The 18,792-nt window shown below is 46.6% G+C and overlaps 1 protein-coding gene across 1 annotated transcript in view; it reads right to left on the bottom strand.

Annotated features, from left to right (window-relative positions):
• The window catches only part of SLC30A9 (solute carrier family 30 member 9), a 34,250-nt gene extending 19,864 nt beyond the window's left edge, over positions 1 to 14,386 (bottom strand). Inside the window, exons 1-6 of the mRNA XM_079989757.1 lie at positions 14,099 to 14,386; positions 9,838 to 10,011; positions 3,432 to 3,479; positions 2,598 to 2,697; positions 1,304 to 1,396; positions 327 to 409 (exon numbers count right to left, since the gene is read on the bottom strand). Coding sequence (XP_079845883.1) covers positions 327 to 409; positions 1,304 to 1,396; positions 2,598 to 2,697; positions 3,432 to 3,479; positions 9,838 to 10,011; positions 14,099 to 14,216 — 616 coding nt within the window. The 5' untranslated portion in view covers positions 14,217 to 14,386. The remainder of the gene's footprint in view (positions 1 to 326; positions 410 to 1,303; positions 1,397 to 2,597; positions 2,698 to 3,431; positions 3,480 to 9,837; positions 10,012 to 14,098) is intronic.
• Between the last annotated feature and the right edge of the window lie 4,406 nt (positions 14,387 to 18,792).

The following is an 18,792-nucleotide window of genomic DNA, read 5'->3' as shown; positions in this document are numbered from 1 at the left end:
AACGGATTAAATTTGAGAACCAAGGTACCCCTGTACATGAGGTACGGCATGGAGACTGGCTGCTGGGCTCTGTCAAATGTACACTTGGGGGGGGGGAATGCATTGCAAAACTTTCCACAAATAGTTCACAGCCAAACTGAAACCTGAACTGAAAAATAAAAATGTTCAAGACTTTGTCCACCCCCATTATTCGTGATAACGACAACACACAACTAACTTCAAGCCCAGAGGTGACATTACAGAACGTGCATTGATCAAATATACTGTATAGGAGTCAGAACTGTTTCACTTTTTCTTTTCTTTTTTTGGTAGCATTCCACACTTACTCTCTCTGTATTCTATTTCTGCTTCTTTACGCCTTTTTCTTTCGCGTGCAAGAGCTTCTGGGCTCCCCCAAACTTCTAAAGACCTGTACCAGGAGGAAGGAGAGAAGGAAGAGAGAAAGTGACAGGAAGTGAAGAAAAAACTTCATTTAACTTGCATGACGACAACGACGATAATAAGTTGTTGTTGTTGTTCTTATATTTATACCCCGCCCATCTGGCTGGGTTTTCTCCAGTCACTCTGGGTAGATTCCAGCACATATAAAAGATCCTTTATGAAATAATACACTTTGTTTTCTATTGCTTTTGACCCCAACCTGTAGTTTGGAACTGCAACTATCATCAACTCCAGCCAGTAAACCAGACCAAACCATCTGCCCCAAGTCAGGGAAGGGAGCTTTTGACTATGGAAAAAAACGAAACAGCAAAGAATTTGCATTTTCTGCCTCTTGAAATTTTAAACACAGGTTGGTGTGGAAGTATGACACCATCCCAAGCTGAACTGAAGAGAGAGGCTTTGCTGATTCTGAAAGTTCTTGGTGAAATTAGTTTTCTCACAGTAATATGGCATGAGGTCCTACTCATCTAAGCCCAGGTACCCCTAGCAACACAGAGAATTGCAAAGGCACTACCACCAACTGTAATATATATCTATATGGGAAAATGTTAGACGTTAAATACAGTCATACCATGGAAGTCGAACGGAATCCGTTCTGGAAGCCCATTTGACTCCCAAAACGTTTGGAAACCAAAGCGCAGCTTCCGATTGGCTGCAGGAAGCTCTTGCAGCCAATCAGAAGCCCCGGAAGCCCCGTCTGATGTTCAAGTTCCAAAAGAACGTTCGCAAACCAGAACACTCACTTCCGGGTTTGTGGCGTTCGGGAGCCAAAACATCCAAATACTAAGGCGTTCGGTCCAAGGTACGACTGTATATAATTTGGATAGCCAAACCCAGGAAATGTTGTCAGACTCGCCCTTACTTTGCCTCCACGTCCGTCCTCAAAAACACAGTGAAAGTCTCTGTGTCGTCATGGGGGCTTCGCCGCCTGATTTTCCTGAGCTGGTCTAGGTCACTGTTGGGAAAACAGAAACAGTTTTGCGGAGAGGAAGGCAGTATTACCACCAGGCATTAATCTACTTACTGAAAAGTAAAGCGATCGTCACAATATGCGATTTCTCGCTCACTAACAGCAAGCGGCAATTTTACAACCTCCCCTTGTTCCAACGTGCGGCTTGCTCTCGTATTAAAAGTCAGAAAGAGATACAGACCAATTCTTTTCATTCCCCGTACCAACCTGCCAGCTGCCTACAATCTGGCGAAGAGGCTCTTCTCTGCTTTGGCTGAGGCTGGGTTGACAGGGAAGAGAGAAAAGGCGTTCTCTGTAGCCACATGGCCAGTGGTCAGGGATGATGTGGGTTGTATTCCAGCAAAATCTGGAGGGCTACAGATTCCACAGCCCTGCTATCGAGTAGTGCTGTTCACATGTTGCTCACATTCAGGGCACAGCCCTATCCAAGAGAAGCAATGCGGTGTAGTAGATAGTGTTGGACCCTGAGAGATCAGGGTTCGAATCTGCACTAAATCATGACACTCCCTGGATTATCTGAAGACAGCCTTACCTGTCTCACAGGGTTGTTGTGAAAATAAAATGGAGGTGGTGGAAGAGCCATGTTGAGCTCAGGGGATGGAAGCTGGGACATAAATGTAATTTTTGAAAATATGGTGGCGGAGCAGGGCCACACTTTTCCTCCCTGCCACTAAGTCTTTTTTTCTGCAACAAGTGAAATTCAAAAGTGAGCACCTACTCCTGTGTAGGGGCTCAATGCAATGAGTCACTGTGCTACCAGGTAGCCCGGAAACCATGCACACAACAGAAATACAGACACGGAACGCTAAACCATGGTTTGCTCAAACCGTGGTGAATTCTTCATTCTAGTTAGCACAAGCCATTGTCTGGCATGACAGCTGAACTGAGCCTCTCTCCTAGAACGTCTACATAATATGGAACTGCGCTCACAGTATCCATTAACCGTGAAGTCCTTAGGTGGTGCCAACTTTATTATGAAGCTGACCACTCTCAACCCCAGTGAAAAGTATATGGTAACCAAGAGAACAGAGCTGTCCCCCAAACCCAAAATGTTACCCATAACTTCTGGTATCATGATCCTCCTCACATTCCACTGGCTACTTCATATCCCACCGGTTAGCTATGACACACTGCAGCAGTTCTTACAGAATTTCAGTCCAATTTTTAAAGAAAGAAATGATCATACCTGGACTTAAGGCAGAACTCATTTATTGCTCTGACGCCAGTGATGAAGTTATTCTTCATGTATTTTGGTCCATATTCTCTCTTTTTAAGTACAGCTTTCACTTTAAGAGGGAGGAAAAGGGCGAGACTCAGTTACGAGCGCCACCAAAGGACCTCTCTACCGCGGAGAAGCCAGTATGCATGAAAATATACAGGCGTTCACCTATTCATCTCACCTCAATTGAAATCTGGTAACGGACACCCAGCATGACAAAATCATTGCAGAAACAAGCAAATGGTAAGCTCAAGAAGTGAATAGCAAGCAGGATACATACACATAGTAACTGGAGATGTGGGAATTATAGATAATTACCCATTAAAGCAGCGGATTATAGTGCGAACATTAAATCATTTATAAAACAGACTTATTTGAGAATATTTCACTCTATGAATGCACTACATGATCTGATCACGCAGAGTAAAACAATGGGAGGCATTCCATGCTAGGTTAATGGACATGATTAACTTAGGTTTACTGATTTCAATGGGCCTACTCTGTTTAGAAAGGAAGTATTTTGGAACAAGAAGGTCCCCACAGCAATGTCTCAAGGGCACTGCTCTTCCTCACTGCCCAATGGCCTTGCAGCTCTGGCTTCTCCCGCCTCCATCGCCTGCTCAGCCAGTCACACTTCTCAGAGTAATACTTAGTTGACTACAACCCAATGACTCTAGATGCTGGCATGAGAGCGGTTGATCCAAACAGGTGTCTGTCTTCAGCAACTGCTCCACGGAGGCTGCAGCAACCTCTATACACACACACACACACCCCAGTGCAAAGCTATGTCATAATAATTACCTTTCACTTGAATCGGAGTTTGCGGCAAAGGTGGCATTTGACTGCTAGCTGTTAAAAAACAACAATTAATTATTGTTAGTCGGAGTAAATCCTACTTACTGCTTTCCAAGACAAAGACAGAAAGCCATGGGGTGGGGGGGGGTACATATTTGAAATTGCCATTGTTGCTTAAAGGGGAAAAAATAATACATGTGTTAGCCCACTGCTTAAATTTGGCCTTTTGTGACATTTGATTTTTATTTTTTAAAAAATATTTTTTATTGAATTATTTTATGTTACAAAAAACAATACAACCTTCAGATGTCTTCTAAAAGTCTGATAGTTGTTGTTCTCTTTGACATCTGGTGGGAGGGCATTCCACAGGGAGGGCACCACTACCGAGAAGGCCCTCTGCCTGGTTACCTGTAACTTGGCTTCTCACAGTGAGGGAACCGCCAGAAGGCCCTTGGTGCTGGACCTCAGTGTAGAACGATGGGGGTGGAGACGCTCCTTCAGATATACTGGACTGAGGCCGTTTAGGACTTTAAAGGTCAGCACCAACACTTTGAATTGTGCTCGGAAACGTACTGGGAGCCAATGTAGGTCTTTATAATTTAGGTGTTATAAATCCAAGCACATTTAAGCTAAAGATTTTATTTAGAAACATTTACATCCTGCCTTCCCTACAAGGCGTTCAAAGCAGTTCGCATGGTTTCCCCCACCTCCATTTAATCTCACAACAGCCCTGTGAGGTGGGTGAGGCTGAGAGATAGCCATAGGTCAGGGGTCTGCAACCTTTAAGACAAAAAGAGCCACTTGGACCCGTTTCTGAAGAAAAAAAACTGGGAGCCGCAAAACCATTGCGACATTTAAAACAAATATAACACTGCATATATTGTTTCTTACCTTAATGTCCGATCTGACAGCGGGTGGGAAGGTGACGTCGGAACGGTGCGTGACTAACGCACGCACCGCCCCCATGCAACGTCACAGCCAGTACAGCGCCCGCCACAGTGGGGAGTGTCGGGGCGCACAATGCGCTCCTCCCCTCGCTAGTATCCGCCCCGGAGCTGCGGCAAAGGTGTAAAAGAGCCACATGCGGCTCTGGAGCCGCGGGTTGCAGACTCCTGCCATAGGTGTTCCCCACTAGGAACAGAATCTGCCTTGCCTGCAGTTGGTGCCATGCACATCTCTGTCTTAATTAAGTATATCAACGGAATTAAGTTCTTATGACTTCAATAACAACAGCCAATATACTGAAGCTTTATTCTCTGGTGTTTGGATGCTCGCCAGACATCCGCTACCAGTAAAAGAGAAGCTAATTTTACTGAAACTGAAGACATTAGGATTAGCCTTCCGAACCTGACAACGCTACAAAGGGAGCTGTGTTTTTATTAAGAGAAGGCTTGGCAAGTGGCTTGAATTATTCAAAAGTTAAGTATTATTAAAGCACTCTTGGTCTATGCAACTTTGGGTTTTTTTTAAAGAATCAAAAAATTAGTTCTTCCTGCCTTAATTTACAAAAAAGGGGGGGGGCAGGGATAAAGTAAATTGCTTCCTTAGGAGAAGGAAACTCTGGATAATGGCTTTCCATTTATAATGTATACAGAGAAGGCCTAATGAATACACAGCAGCAACTTCTTTTTTGATACACTTAAAAACAGACTCCAGCAAAAGCTGTTTCAAAGTTACGCCTGTCTGCCCCCTTCCTCCTTATCTTCAGAGCCCTGGGCTGGCAGGCTGTATTTATACTGATATACCTTGGCAAGGTCACAGTTTCTCCAAGGTTTGCCGAAAGTCGCTGCCTGTAGCAATGATTCCTCCTTTCCTTTCCCCTCCCGTCGCCCGTTGTAAAATGGACACACGGTGACATTATTTAATAGAAAGGTTAAGTCATAAACTTTGATCAGGGGAAAATAATCACATCTCAAATGTCAAGATTTACTACTGGAGATTCAGGCAGCGTTATGTGCCCTTTAAAATATATATATATACTGGGTAACAGTGGCCAGGAAGCCTGACGAAAACGCGGTGCTTGGAATTAAGCAGAAACTGACCTATTCCCTGTTCTGTGGGTCAAGATGATACTGTTTAAAGCCTTGAGCAAATTATTCTGTAGAATATGGATATACTATTGCGGGGGCTGGGAGGACAAGCCATAGTTCAGTGGTATTATTATTATTATTAAATTTATGAATCATGCTTCCTACAATGCCTCTCAAATGACTTCACAATACAATAAATATATATAAAATAAATGCATATATAATAGCAATTTCAACGACAAACCCGCTGACATGCCGTGGGCCACCTGAATGAAGCTTGTGGCCGACAGATCAGAGTTTGGGGAGCTCTGATCTAAAACACACTCAGCTCTTCCTTGAAGTTACACACTGAAGGGGAAAGTTGGGAATCATGGGGAAGTTGGGATTCATGCCCAAGACTCCTGATCTTCTCCTCTCCTTGAGGAATTCTGAAAAGCTTTAGAGCAGGGATGGGGGAACTGGGGCCAGGGAGAGGCTGCTGGACTCCAACTCCCATCAACCCTCAGATGGCGTGGGAACTGGGGCTGATGAGAACTGGGAGTCCAACAGCTGGAGCTGGGCAAAATATTAGCATATTTCCTGAAACTGGTATGGGGTTCAGATCGCGATACCAGTTTCAGACAATGCATCACGCCAGCTTGAATTGCCTGCAGATGGCAAAGGTGCAGGCAAGCAGACGGAGCCTGAGAAGTTTCTGGGTGAGGATCTTATTGGGCTCCATCTACTTGCCCGCCTGCACCTTTGAGGAAGCCCTGTCCCCCTCAGCTCATGCAAGCTGGAGAGATATGGGGGCCTGCTCAGCTGAGGGGCAGGAGGGTGTCCCACCCTCCAGCCGAGCTCTTTAACAAAGCCCCAATGCCTCTCTGGCTCATGTGAGCCAGAGAGGCGTTGTGGCTTGGACTGAGCGATGTATCTGGGCTGCTGCTTCTTCGTCTAAGGAGGCGAGGAAAAACCAGCCAAGATACATTCTAGACATCATGCTAAATCAGCATATTGCAGTATTCATCCGACTTTTAGAAGACACCTGAAGGCAGCCCTGTTTAGGGAAGTTTTTAATGCTTGATGTTTTATCATGTTTTTACTATTCTGGTGGGAGCCGCCCAGAGTGGCTGGGGAAACCCAGCCAGATGGGCGGGTATAATAATAATCATCATCATCAACATCTGTTGATATAACACAATGTTGAAAACCAGATATTGCTCAGCTCTACCAACAAAATCAGGGGCCATAGGTTGTCAATTCCTGCTTCAGATCTGTCTTTTATTTATGCTTGTTTATTTCTCTTCTGTTTCTAAGTCACTTTGAGTCATTTTTATGAGAAGCAACTACAGTGTACCTCGGGTTACAGACACCTCAGGTTACAGACTCCACTAACCCGGAAGTAGTACAGTGGTGCCTCGCAAGACGAAATTAATTCGTTCCGCGAGTTTCTTCGTCTTGCGGATTTTTTGTCTTGCGAAGCACGGATGCACCCTGGTACTGTATTATGAACATTATTACAGTACTCCTTTTATAATGGGATAGCGGGCAAAGCACAAAGCGGGTCGCTCCCCAGCAGGAGGAGTTTCCCCAGCCTGGAAAATCTGTTGCCGGGAAGAGGCAAAGACACCCCCTCCCACCTCCCCTCGAAAACAGCCCCCCTTCCTCTGTCGCCAAGCCTTGCCGCGTCTTCGCTCCGCCAAACCGCGTCCCACATCAAAGCCCCAGCGCGCTCCTCTCCCTCTCTCTCCACGAGGTGCCAAAGGACGTTTGAGCCCAGGAACCGAGGGCGGATGCACGAAGCGCCCGGCGCGGGCTCTCCCTTGCTCTCCCCATTACCTTGCGCCACGCCGCCAGGCTCCCCACAGTCTTGGCAGCTGCTCCCGGCTTCTTCCCACCCCCGCAATGGCGCCTTCGCGGCGGCCCAAGCGCAGTGGATGCCTCCTCCTCCTCCTCCTTGGTCCCCCTCCTCCTGCCTTCGCGCAGTTAGGGCAAAATGGAGCGGCCACGTGGGGAGGGGGAGAGAGAGAGAGAGAGAGAGAGAGGCAGAGGCGGCGCAGAGACCCAGCCAGATCCGCTGGATCCCAGCCCACCTGCCTCCTCTGTGCCCTCTCCAGAAGAGGATCCCTCTGCGTCGTTCTGCTAGATCCCGCTTCTGTTGCGCCCAAGTCCGTTATTTGTTCTTTGGCTCCTTCTGCAGTCTTTCTTTCGTGCGCTTTTACGCACACACTCTGTCTCCGGAGTCTGTCTGTCTCTCTCTCTCTCTCTCTCTCTCTCTCTCTCTCTCGTATCAGGTTACTCTGCTCGGAACTCAGGGCTAATTGTCATGCTCGCGATCGCGCTTGGAAGAGATTTGCTCCCGCTTTTTTCTTGCCTTGCGTTCATTCGTGGAGCGAGACGCTCTCCTTCCCCAAGGCTGAAACTGGAAAAGGTAGGTCGCTCCCTCGCTCTCTCCCTGCCAGCCCAGTTCCCGCTTCAAACTTGGTACAGTATTACAGTAACGGTTTTAAGAAAAAGGAAACAAACTCGCAAGACGTTTTGTCTTGCGAAGCAAGCCCATAAGGAAATTCGTCTTGCGAAGCAACTCAAAAAACGAAAAACTCTTTCGTCTTGCGAGTTTTTCGTCTTCCAAGGCATTCGTCTTGCGAGGTACCACTGTACCTCAGGTTAAGAACTTTGCCTCAGGATGAAAACAGAAATCGTGCAGCGGCAGCATGGCAACAGCGGGAGGCCCCATTAGCTAAAGTGGTACCTTAGGTTAAGAACAGTTTCAGGTTAAGAATGGACCTCCAGAACAAATTAAGTTCTTAACCAGAGGTACCACTGTAATAGATACTACTACAAATAGAAATGCATGTTTCGGTAGACTGCATCTCAACTAGTATTTTATTTGTGTTTGTGTCCATCGAATGTACATAAAGAAGGGCCTCAGATGACGATTTTAGGGTCCAGGTCAGTTCATGCTGAAGAATCTTGGCACACTGCAGAGGATTCTGGGACATGTTCTAAAGCGGCCTTCTCCAACTTGGTATCCTCTAGGTCTTTTGGATTATAGCTGTCCTGGCTAGGACAGAGGAGAAGGGTAGCCCAACAATTGTTGCTGGACCTTGGAAACAGAGTAAAGCCAGGATGTTGCAGTCCAACAACTTCTGGGGACTCAAGCTTGAAGAACACTGCTCCAGAGGGTGCACCCAATTTATGTGGGAATTGGGCAAGAGCTCCTTATGGAAGCCATTTCCTTAATCTGCCATTTTACCTTCATAAACAGCTGCCTTGCAAGAACTAATTTAAACCAGGGCCAGAAAAAACTGAAACCAACAGGCTTTAATTCCAAGCAAGCACATTTAGAATCTGAACATTTAGAATAATGGGGGATTCTGGAACGCCCATTTCAAGCCAATCGACAACATAACAATACTTAAGCAACAGCTTTAGAAGCTTTTGTTCTCACTTGGCAATCATCTTCACATCAAGCTGTGGTTCAGCAACAGACCATGGCTTAAATGCCTCGTGGAATCATTTGAATTAATCGCACACATACAGCAGATGTGCGAGGTTATTACAAACTGTCTCTACAGTCATTAGGTTATTTTGATCTGGTTTTTTTAAGACACTCGGAAATATAACCAGAAATATTGCCACTGCATGCACAAATTAATTAGAGGTACACAGAGAAGGGGGAGGGAAATGCTTTGGAACACTCTGGTAATTCAGACAGGACGTCAACTCACCCCAAACTTCTTTGGAACAACCACTCTCCAAGATTTACTTCAGTAAGGCCTAGTAAGCAGGCTGCTTTGAAGCAAGATTCATCCCTCGCAAATTTACCCCCTGCCCACACCCCCAATTAAAATCTACAAACCATTAAAATACCGTATTTTTTGCTCTATAAGACTCGCTTTTCCTTCCTAAAAAGTAAGGGGAAATGTGTGTGCGTCTTATGGAGCAAATGCAGGCTGTGCAGCTATCCCAGAAACAAGAACAGCAAGAGGGATTGCTGCTTTCACTGCGCAGTGATCCCTCTTGATGTTCTGGCTTCTGAGATTCAGAATCCCCCCCCTTGTTTTCCTCCTCCAAAAACTAGGTGCATCTTGTGGTCTGGTGCGTCTTATAGAGCGAAAAATACGGTAGCTCTAGTCAGTGGCGTAGCGTGGGGGGTGCTGGGGGGGCGGCCGCACCGGGCGCAACGTCTGGGGGTTAGGGTTAGGGGGCGCAAATCCATGGGTTAGGGGGCGCAAATTATTTGCCTTGCCCCGGGTGCTGACAACCCACGCTACGCCACTGGCTCTAGTACACTATCCCGCAGGAGAATTAAAGGTTGCAACCAAAGCAAGCTCAGGGCTGAAAGCTGGCAACTCTGCTAATTTCTGCAAGAAGAAATGTTAAGACACGGTGGTGCCTACCTGTTGCTGTTTTCTGTGCACTGCCTTCAGCAGCTGAGGAGCTTGCATCTTGTGCCCCACTGTGGTCCTTCTGACCATCGGAGGTATAAACTCTTACTTGGCTTGAATGAACCGGCAGACGACTCCCTGGCAGCACAGGCAAGAGGCTGCCAAATTTAAGGGGCACTTGCCACCCTGAAGGAAATGGGAAAGAAAACAGCTTGGGTACTTTGAGATGGCAACAACAGCAGCAACAAAAAGCACCAGGGAAAAAGCACAGAGAACAGCCAGATAATGGTTTGCAAACTGTTCAGGACACATAACTCAAATACCTTAAGACTGGCATTCAACTAAGTTTTAGAACATCCACTGAACTTAATGGACGTGACTCATTCAGGTCCACTATTTTCAATAAGTCTACTCTGAGTAAGACTCAGCTGAACACCAACCATACAACATAAAATTCCATACAACACAGATTACGTTATTATAATCTTACTAAGAGGCTGCTTTGAGATTAGCTGCTGCCACAGTAAGCCCTGCTGGAAGGAATTATAGGTTTGTAAATAGCCACTTGACAAGTAAGATGTACCTATAGACAAACAGGATCAGATGTTTTTAATTAGCTGAAATAAGGTTGGTCCTTTTATCTTCCAGACCGCTGAGGAGCCCCCAATGCTTAGCATTGGTATGAGTTGCCCAGGCAGGCTAGTATAAATTGATGTGCACTAACTAATAATGTCTTTGGATTTCCTTGCAAGGCTGGGGTATTGTCATGAACTTAAGGGGAATATAGCAACATGAGGTTAATTGGGATGCTGGATTTGACTCAAAGCAACTGGACTGCCTGCGCAAAATTTTGATTACCGGTATATATATGGTGGTTTATATGTTGATCTTTTCTGTGAACTGCCCTGAGACCTCCAGGTATAGGGTGGAATATAAATTCTAACAACAACAACAACAACAACAACAACAACAACAACAACAACAACAACAGGGAAGCTCATGAAGGACCAGAAAGCAATTATACACATGACACAATGTAAGCCATAGGATGTGGCCCAAAAATAGGGTAAAGGGAAACATTAGCAACTACAGTAGTATAAGTATTGGGCTGTTCAGGAAAGCAAGCTAACTGAGATGCAACAGAGAAAGCAGTATTATACCAAGTCAGAGCAGTGGTCCAACTAGCTCAATATCATCTAGTCTAGACTGACTGGCATTGGCTAGATTTCAGGCAGGGGTCTGTCTCAGCCCAACCTGGAGATGCTGGGGATAATAATAATGATGATAATTTTATTATTTATACCCCGCCCACCCAGGACCTCCTGCATGCAAAGCAGATGCTATAACTGGGCTACGGCCTTCACCAAATATAACATTAAATTTTTAAACTCAGCTACATTTAGAGGGCACTGGGTCACAGGTCTCAGAAATAACAAAGCAAGGCCATTTACTCAGATGCAAAGGGCAAAATGCAAGACACCTGAGGCATCCACATGCAAAAGCCCCTAATAGGGAGGACTGGCCAATGCGTCAGGAGGAATAGCTAGGGGGCTGCTCCCCGGCATCAGCTGCCCGAGGTGAATGCCTCACTCACCCCAATAATGGGGACAGCCCTGTCTATGTGGGGCTGCCACCCGCCCAGACTTCTAAATTGGGATTATAAACTGCTGTCGAAACTCAACCTCAGGGATAAGTAGCTACCACCTCTAAACGCACACACACATTTACCTATTTCTTTATATTAGAATTTGTATTCTTTTCACCTTCTGGTGCTTACATACCTATCATGGTAGCTAGCAATAATTTTAGGCAACCATAACGCACAGTTATTGTTTGTTTGTTTTGTTTTTAAAGAAAAGCAAAAGTACTGAACAAAAATGTATGCATCCAATAAAACAAACACTATAGATGGAACACAGAGAAGGGCCTCTCTGTCAGACCGTAGGGTACAGGCAGGCTGGCATGCAAGACAGCAGTCCCTAAAGTTTCCCAAGCCACTCAGAGCTTTAAAACATCATCGCCAATGCTTTTAATTGTGCCCCAAAACAAACAGGTAGAATAAACAGATTGCTTGTGTACTGTGTACTGCATATGAACCTTAATGTACCACTGGGCAAGTTACTATAGTTATTTATTCTTCTTGTATTTACATGAAAACCAATAAAAATATTTTCACCAAAGAAAAAGATATCAGGGTTCTAGCTTGCTAACAAGCCATGCTCACTGTCTGCTACCCTTTTACTCTCAAGGGCACATATGTAGCTGCAGTTACTCAATGGGGTTAAATAGGTCCATACTGAGAGGGACTTCCACATCAATTATAGGTTGCACTAGTGAATTTTGGGGCTTGACAGACCTGCTGAATCTGAACTCAAATTGAACCCGCTGGAAAAATGTAAAGTGACATGCCATGATGGGTGCAGAGCAATCTCAAGCGGCTAAGGGTAGGGTAGCAACAGTGGATCAGACTAGCGAAACAGATGTAACAGATGTAGGGAAACAGAAACACTGATTTATTGCAGCCTTGGGTTAAGTATTTAATTTGTTCTGGAGGTCCGTACTTAACCTGAAACTGTTCTTAACCTGAAGCACCACTTTAGCTAATGGGGCCTCCTGTTGCCGCCACGCCGCCGGAGCACGATTTCTGTTCTCATCCTGAAGCAAAGTTCTTAACTAGAGGTACTATTTCTGGGTTAGCGGAGTCTGTAACCTGAAGCATATGTAACCTGAAGCGTATGTAACCCGAGGTACCACTGTAGTATAATGCGGGTGGCGCTGTGGGTTAAACCACAGAGCCTAGGGCTTGCCGATCAGAAGGTCAGTGGTTCGAATCCCCGCAACGGGGTGAGCTCCCATTTCTCAGTCCCTGCTCCTGTCAACCTAGCAGTTTGAAAGCACGTTGAATTGCAAGTAGATAAATAGGTACTGCTCCGGCGGGAAGGTAAACGGCGTTTCCGTGCGCTGTTCTGGTTCGCCAGAAGCAGCTTAGTCATGCTGGCCACATGACCCAGAAGCTGTACGCCGCCAGCTCCCTCGGGCAATAAAGCAAAATGAGCGCCGCAACCCCAGAGTCGGCCACGACTGGACCTAATGGTCAGGGGTCCCCTTTACCCCTTTAATAGTATAACAGCCTTACATACAAAAGTCGGCCCCCCACATTCCTTCACACTCTCGCATGTTCAAGAAAGTGGATCCAGGATGCAGCTGCACAGATGAAGAAGCAGGACTAGGCAGGCAGGAGCAGAATGCACCCACTATGGCTGGAGTGACCAAGCAGGAGGTGAATGTTCAGCTCCCTACAATCATAGAAGGGACCCCTGAGGGTCATCTACACCAACCCCCTGCAATGCAAGGGGTTCACCACTTCACTACCCTATGTGAATGTAAAAGGCTGCTATCCACCAGTGGAAAGCACTGCACATAGGGAGAAGCACCGTGTCACAGTCCTCTGTGCCTCCAGCCCAAACACTGGATGGCCTGGTCCTTTGGTGACAGCGACCCCAAAAGTCCACCCTCTGCCTCTGCCCACCCCACCTTGTGCACCTTGTTAGTGAGTGACAATGATGCTATATCCCCCTCACACAAAAAATACATTTAAACCACTTCATATAACTTAAGCTCAGTAATCATCACAACGACTCTGCATTGTAGGCCTGCACTGCTCACAGCATTAACAGATTCAGGACTGGCAGTGCTGATAACAACAACATGCCACCATTGCAGCCTGTTAAATGCTGAGGGTGGCCAACAAGCCCCTGGGCCATAGCTGTCAACGTTTCCCTTTTTTAAGGGAAATTCCCTTATTCCGAATAGGATTCCTTGCAAGAAAAGGGAAAAGTTGACAGCTGTGCCCAGGACATGAGCAGCTGATGTAGGTTCTTTCTCTCTCCACACACACACCAGGGGTCTGGACTAGATGACCCTGGGAGTCAGTTCCAATTCTATGTGGCACCTCAAACAGACTTTTTAAAGCCGGCTATCGCAGCCCTAGAGCAGCAGCCTCTTCATCCCAGGGTCGTGGGTTCGAGTCCTACGTTGGGCAAAAATTCCTGCGCTGAAGGGGGTTGGGCTAGATGACCCTCGAGGTCCATTCCAATTCTATGTGGCATCTCAAACAGACTTTTAAAAAACGGCTATCGCGGCTCTGGAGCAGCAGCCTCTTCATCCCAGGGTCGTGGGTTCGAGTCCCGCGTTGGGCAGAAGAACCTGCGTTTTAAAGGGGACTGGAATGGATGACCCTCGGGGTCCCTCGCAACCCTTCGAGCCCACTCACCGCGGCAGCCTGCCCGGGCGAGCGCTCCCCCCGCCTGGCCTCGGCCCCTCCGCCGCAGCAGCTGGAGCTGGTAGAAGCAGCCCCAGCCCCTCCGCTGGGCGGCCAGGGCCGGCAGCATCCTCCGCGGGGTCCTCCTCCTCCGGGAGCAGCGAGAGGCGCGAGGCGACAGGGAAAGAGCGGCCGCGCCGAGCTCCTCATTCACGCGCCCGGCCCCCGCCGGACACCGGCTCCGGAGCCGACTCCATCGGCCCAGACTCTGAGCGGCAGGATCCGGATGCGGAACAGGGCCGCTCTGTAGCCTCGTCGCGCCCCTCTATGGTCCATCCTACGCCGACGGGCACCAGGACGCATGCGCTACGGGATAAAGAGGAGAAGCGGAAGGAGGGGAAATCGAAAGATCCACCGCGCACGCGCGACCTCCACGTGGGGACAAGCGGGCAGGAGGAGGGAGGGAGTCCCTGCCTTGCGCTGCAGTGAACGTGGGAACGTGTTCGGGACGGTGTGGAACAGGGCTGCCCGTTCTTCCTCCTCTATTAGCTGTATGTTTTGAATAGATTGTGTGTGTGTTTATTTCATGAAATTTATACACCGCTTGATTGTATATAAAAAAGAGGCTTACGGTACATAAAGCAGTAAATCAAGAAAAAATTATAACCCTACTTTAAAAAAGAAAAGTTAAAATACAGTGGTACCTCGGGTTACGAACTTTGAATCTGAACTCAAATTGAACCCGTTGGGAAAATGTAAAGTGACATGCCATGATGGGTGCAGAGCAATCTCAAGCAGCTGAGGGTAGGGTAGCAACAGTGGATCAGACTAGCGAAACAGATGTAACAGATGTAGGGAAACAGAAACACTGATTTATTGCAGCCTAATACAGTGGTACCTTGGGTTAAGTATTTAATTTGTTCTGGAGGTCCGTTCTTAACCTGAAACTGTTCTTAACCTGAAGCACCACTTTAGCTAATGGGGCCTCCCGCTGCTGCCACGCCGCCAGAACACGATTTCTTTTCTTATCCTGAAGCAAAGTTCTTAACCCGAGGTAATATTTCTGGGTTAGCAGAGTCTGTAACCTGAAGCGTCTGTAACCTGAGGTACCACTGTACTAAGAAAGCTTCAAATCACTTCCACACACACACACACACACACACACACATATATATATTACTGGGGTGTTTGAGGTTTTAGCATTGGGATGCGGGTGGCGCTGTGGGTTAAACCACAGAGCCTAGGACTTGCTGATCAGAAGGTCGGCGGTCGAATCCCCGCAACAGGGTGAGCTCCTGTTGCTCGGTCCCTGCTACTGCCCACCTAGCAATTTGAAAGCACAAAGTGCAAGTAGATAAATAGGTACTGCTCCGGCGGGAGGGTAAACAGCATTTCCATGCGCTGCTCTGGTTCGCCAGAAGCAGCTTAGTCATGCTGGCCACATGACCCGGAAGCTGTATGCCGGCTCCCTCAGCCAAGAAAGCGAGATGAGCGCCACAGCCCCAGAGTCGGCCACGACTGGACCTAATGGTCAGGGGTCCCTTTATCTTTACCTTGAGGTGTTAGCAGAGGGGTAGTACCTATGCAGAGGGAGACATCATGTTCCTTCTAGGGTAATTTCTGCACCTTTGGTCCCCACCCTGCACTCTGCTCTTACCTGTGGCTCCTAGAAGCTGTCAGTATGCAACTGCAGCCACCACCCCACCAGGAATGGCCAGGAAAAGTAGGTGAGGGTAGCTTATGGGTCTCAAACCCTCTGTAAGTTAGCGACTTCCCCTGCATGCGAATACAGGTTCCGGCAGATAGAGCAGACAAGACCAATGGTCTGCACATGTATTGGAGGGAATAAGAGGCAGCTGGGGCTTGTCAACCTGAGGAGAAGGAAACCTCTGACCCTAAACATTTTGAAAAATGTTTTATTATGTTTTTACATATGTTGGAAGCTGCCCAGAGTGGCTGAGGCAATGCAGTAAGATGTGTGGGATATAAATAGTAAAATTATCATTATGGAATAGGACGTCCTTATTTTCATCGGAGAAATGTTGGAGGGTATGTAGGACACATGATACTGCTTTCACATTGTGGTTATAAAGGGTAAGTATTTTAAGAGGAGGTATCAGCAGGTTTGATAATAATATTTTGTTTGGTTTTTTTTATAATAATTGTAAAGGTATCAGCAGGTTTGGGGGAGCCCCAAGGTTTACAGAAGTGCACGCCTGCGCGCGCGCACACACACACAAATATGGATGGAGAAAAATCCCTAAAATGGGAGTCCAGGCAAAACAACTCAATAAACATGCTCAATGGGAATGTACTACTGACTGCCAAACCAGGAGGAGCGTGGAAAACTAGGGGAATGGGATGGAGTGGAGTAGCTGAAATCCTGAACAGCTGCAGGATTGTTCTGTTCCTACTTGAAATAACATGAATACCTGCAGTGCTATAAACCAGCCATTGTGATTCTGATAATTTCTTAACTAGCCTATTCAAAATATAATAGGGTCACTGTGGCATTTTGCGAAATGCCTTAATAAATTCAGACTGGGTGCACCTAAGTTGCTCCTTATGAAGTTTCACTTCCTGTTTCCCATGGGATACCAAATTCCTATTCAGAAAGGGGCAGGTGGGAGAAAAGTGCTCATCCATGCCCTCCAAACTCGGCCGTTTTTCTCTTAGTTGGGATTATGGACGATAGTAGTTAGAAGGGACCCCAAGAGCCATCTAGTCCAACCACTTGCAATGCAGGAATCTCAACACGCGTTGGTCTCCCATCCAATCGGAAACCATACTAGACCCTGCTTAGCTTTGCGAATGTGTTAGCAGTTTTATTTCTGCACCACTAGGGAGAAAAACAATTGAGGAGGCACAGTTGGGGGGCAAGGAGAGACGGAGGAATGCACAGGCAAATGAAAGGTTAAGCGCCTCTGTCCTTCCCACTCCTAATATATTTCACATAATTCACCTTCTCACTGAATAGGGATTCTCTGGCAACCCAGTTCTTATGCCATGGTCTGCCACCATTGGATCCAAGTGTGCCACACACCCTACTCTGTGAAAATGCTTCAGGGCTGTTTCGTAACTTCATTATTTCAAAGTGCTGTCCACGGACAGGTAATCCTCAATAATGTTACCGATTTGAAAGGAGAAAAATGGTCCTTTGCAATATGACTAGGAAAAGCAGAGATACATGTGATAATGTACCACCAGAGGGCAGTGTTTGGGAGGAGAATAGAATGATTAAAATAAGTTTTCTCAAAACATGCAGCCCCTAGTCTAAATGAAGCGTTGCTTAGAATTGCAGGTAGGGTAGCCATTTAGGTATTGCCAAAAAAGGAGGAGATGCAACGTCAAAACAGCAGGGCAAAAGAAGGCACAGATTTGCAAAAAGGAGGAGGAGGTGTGAGTATGGATGCAAATTTAGAAACAATCAGCTATGATTTAAATAGAAATACATTTCACTATAATAGGGAAGATTGTGACCTGGACAGCAGACTGAGCTGTCCAGGTCTTTAAGACACACATATTTCTCTGTTTCGGTCTCCATCTTGGTCTCTGTCGGACTTGGACTGAGCAGCCCTTCAAAAGAAAAGTCCTCTTACAGCACTCCAATTAGAGCACTGTCCGGGGGGGGGGGGATATCACCCCCACCAGGTTTCTGAGAAGGCATAACCTAAAACAAGCTTGTTCCTTGGCTCAATTGTCACCAAATGCAGGTGGCATTTCAGCAGAGGCAGACTTCCATCCAAGGTAGATCAGGTTCACACAGGTAGTTAAATGCAGCAATGCTGCAACATCAGATCACATAAGGGGCCTAACTATGCCCTTTCTTCAAATACCGTACTTTTTGCTCTATAAGACTCACTTTTTCTCTCCTAAAAAGGAGAAATGTGTGTGCGTCTTATGGAGCAAATGCAGGCTGCGCAGCTATCCCAGAAGCCAGAAGAGCAAGAGGGATCGCTGCTTTTGCTGCGCAGCCATCCCTCTTGCTGTTCTGGCGTCTGGGATTCAGAATATTTTTTTTCTTGTTTTCCTCCTCCAAAAACTAGGTGCGTCTTATGGTCTGGTGCATCTTATAGAGCGAAAAATACGGTATATAGAATATTTGCCCAGGTGTAAACAAAACTGAGCAGACACAGAGTTCCTTTCCCCACCACCACTTCCACTTGTATTGTAATTCAGGTGCAGGCCTAAGTCATCACACCTTTTCGGCAATTAAGCACAACTCCCAGCTGCTTGAAAGCATTCTAGCAGCACCATCCAAGAATGTTTGTTAATATTTAGAGTGCTTAGCAGCATTCTCCTGCTGCCACTAAACCTTAGGTAATGGGAAATGCAGAGGCAGCTTGCTTGGAGGAGAATGTGCCAAAGCTCATTGAATTGTGTCCAGAATGTAGTAAGAAAGAAGGCAATTCAGGATACGTGTATCAATGTATATCAGTGCACTTACATCAGCTGTGAATCTAGTATTATGCCCTTATCCTGATTCACTGTCCTTTTACTTCCTACTTCTACAAGACTGTTCCAAAAAATCATCACAATGATTCCTGTGTCTTGCATCATCCAAGCAGCAAAGGGAAACCAAGCTCTAATAACAGATGCTCCTTTGCAATCTAAACTGGTGTGACTATGACTGCTTACAATTTGGGGGTGAGGAGCGTATGGGGGAACACAATTTGATTTTGACAACATCAATAAAACCAGAGATG

This window comes from Podarcis cretensis (genome assembly GCF_951804945.1).
Source record: "Podarcis cretensis genome assembly, chromosome: 9".
Classification (NCBI taxonomy): domain Eukaryota; kingdom Metazoa; phylum Chordata; class Lepidosauria; order Squamata; family Lacertidae; genus Podarcis; species Podarcis cretensis.
The sequence above is the reverse complement of the archived record's forward strand: the minus strand, read 5'-3'. Positions and strand labels throughout refer to the sequence as shown.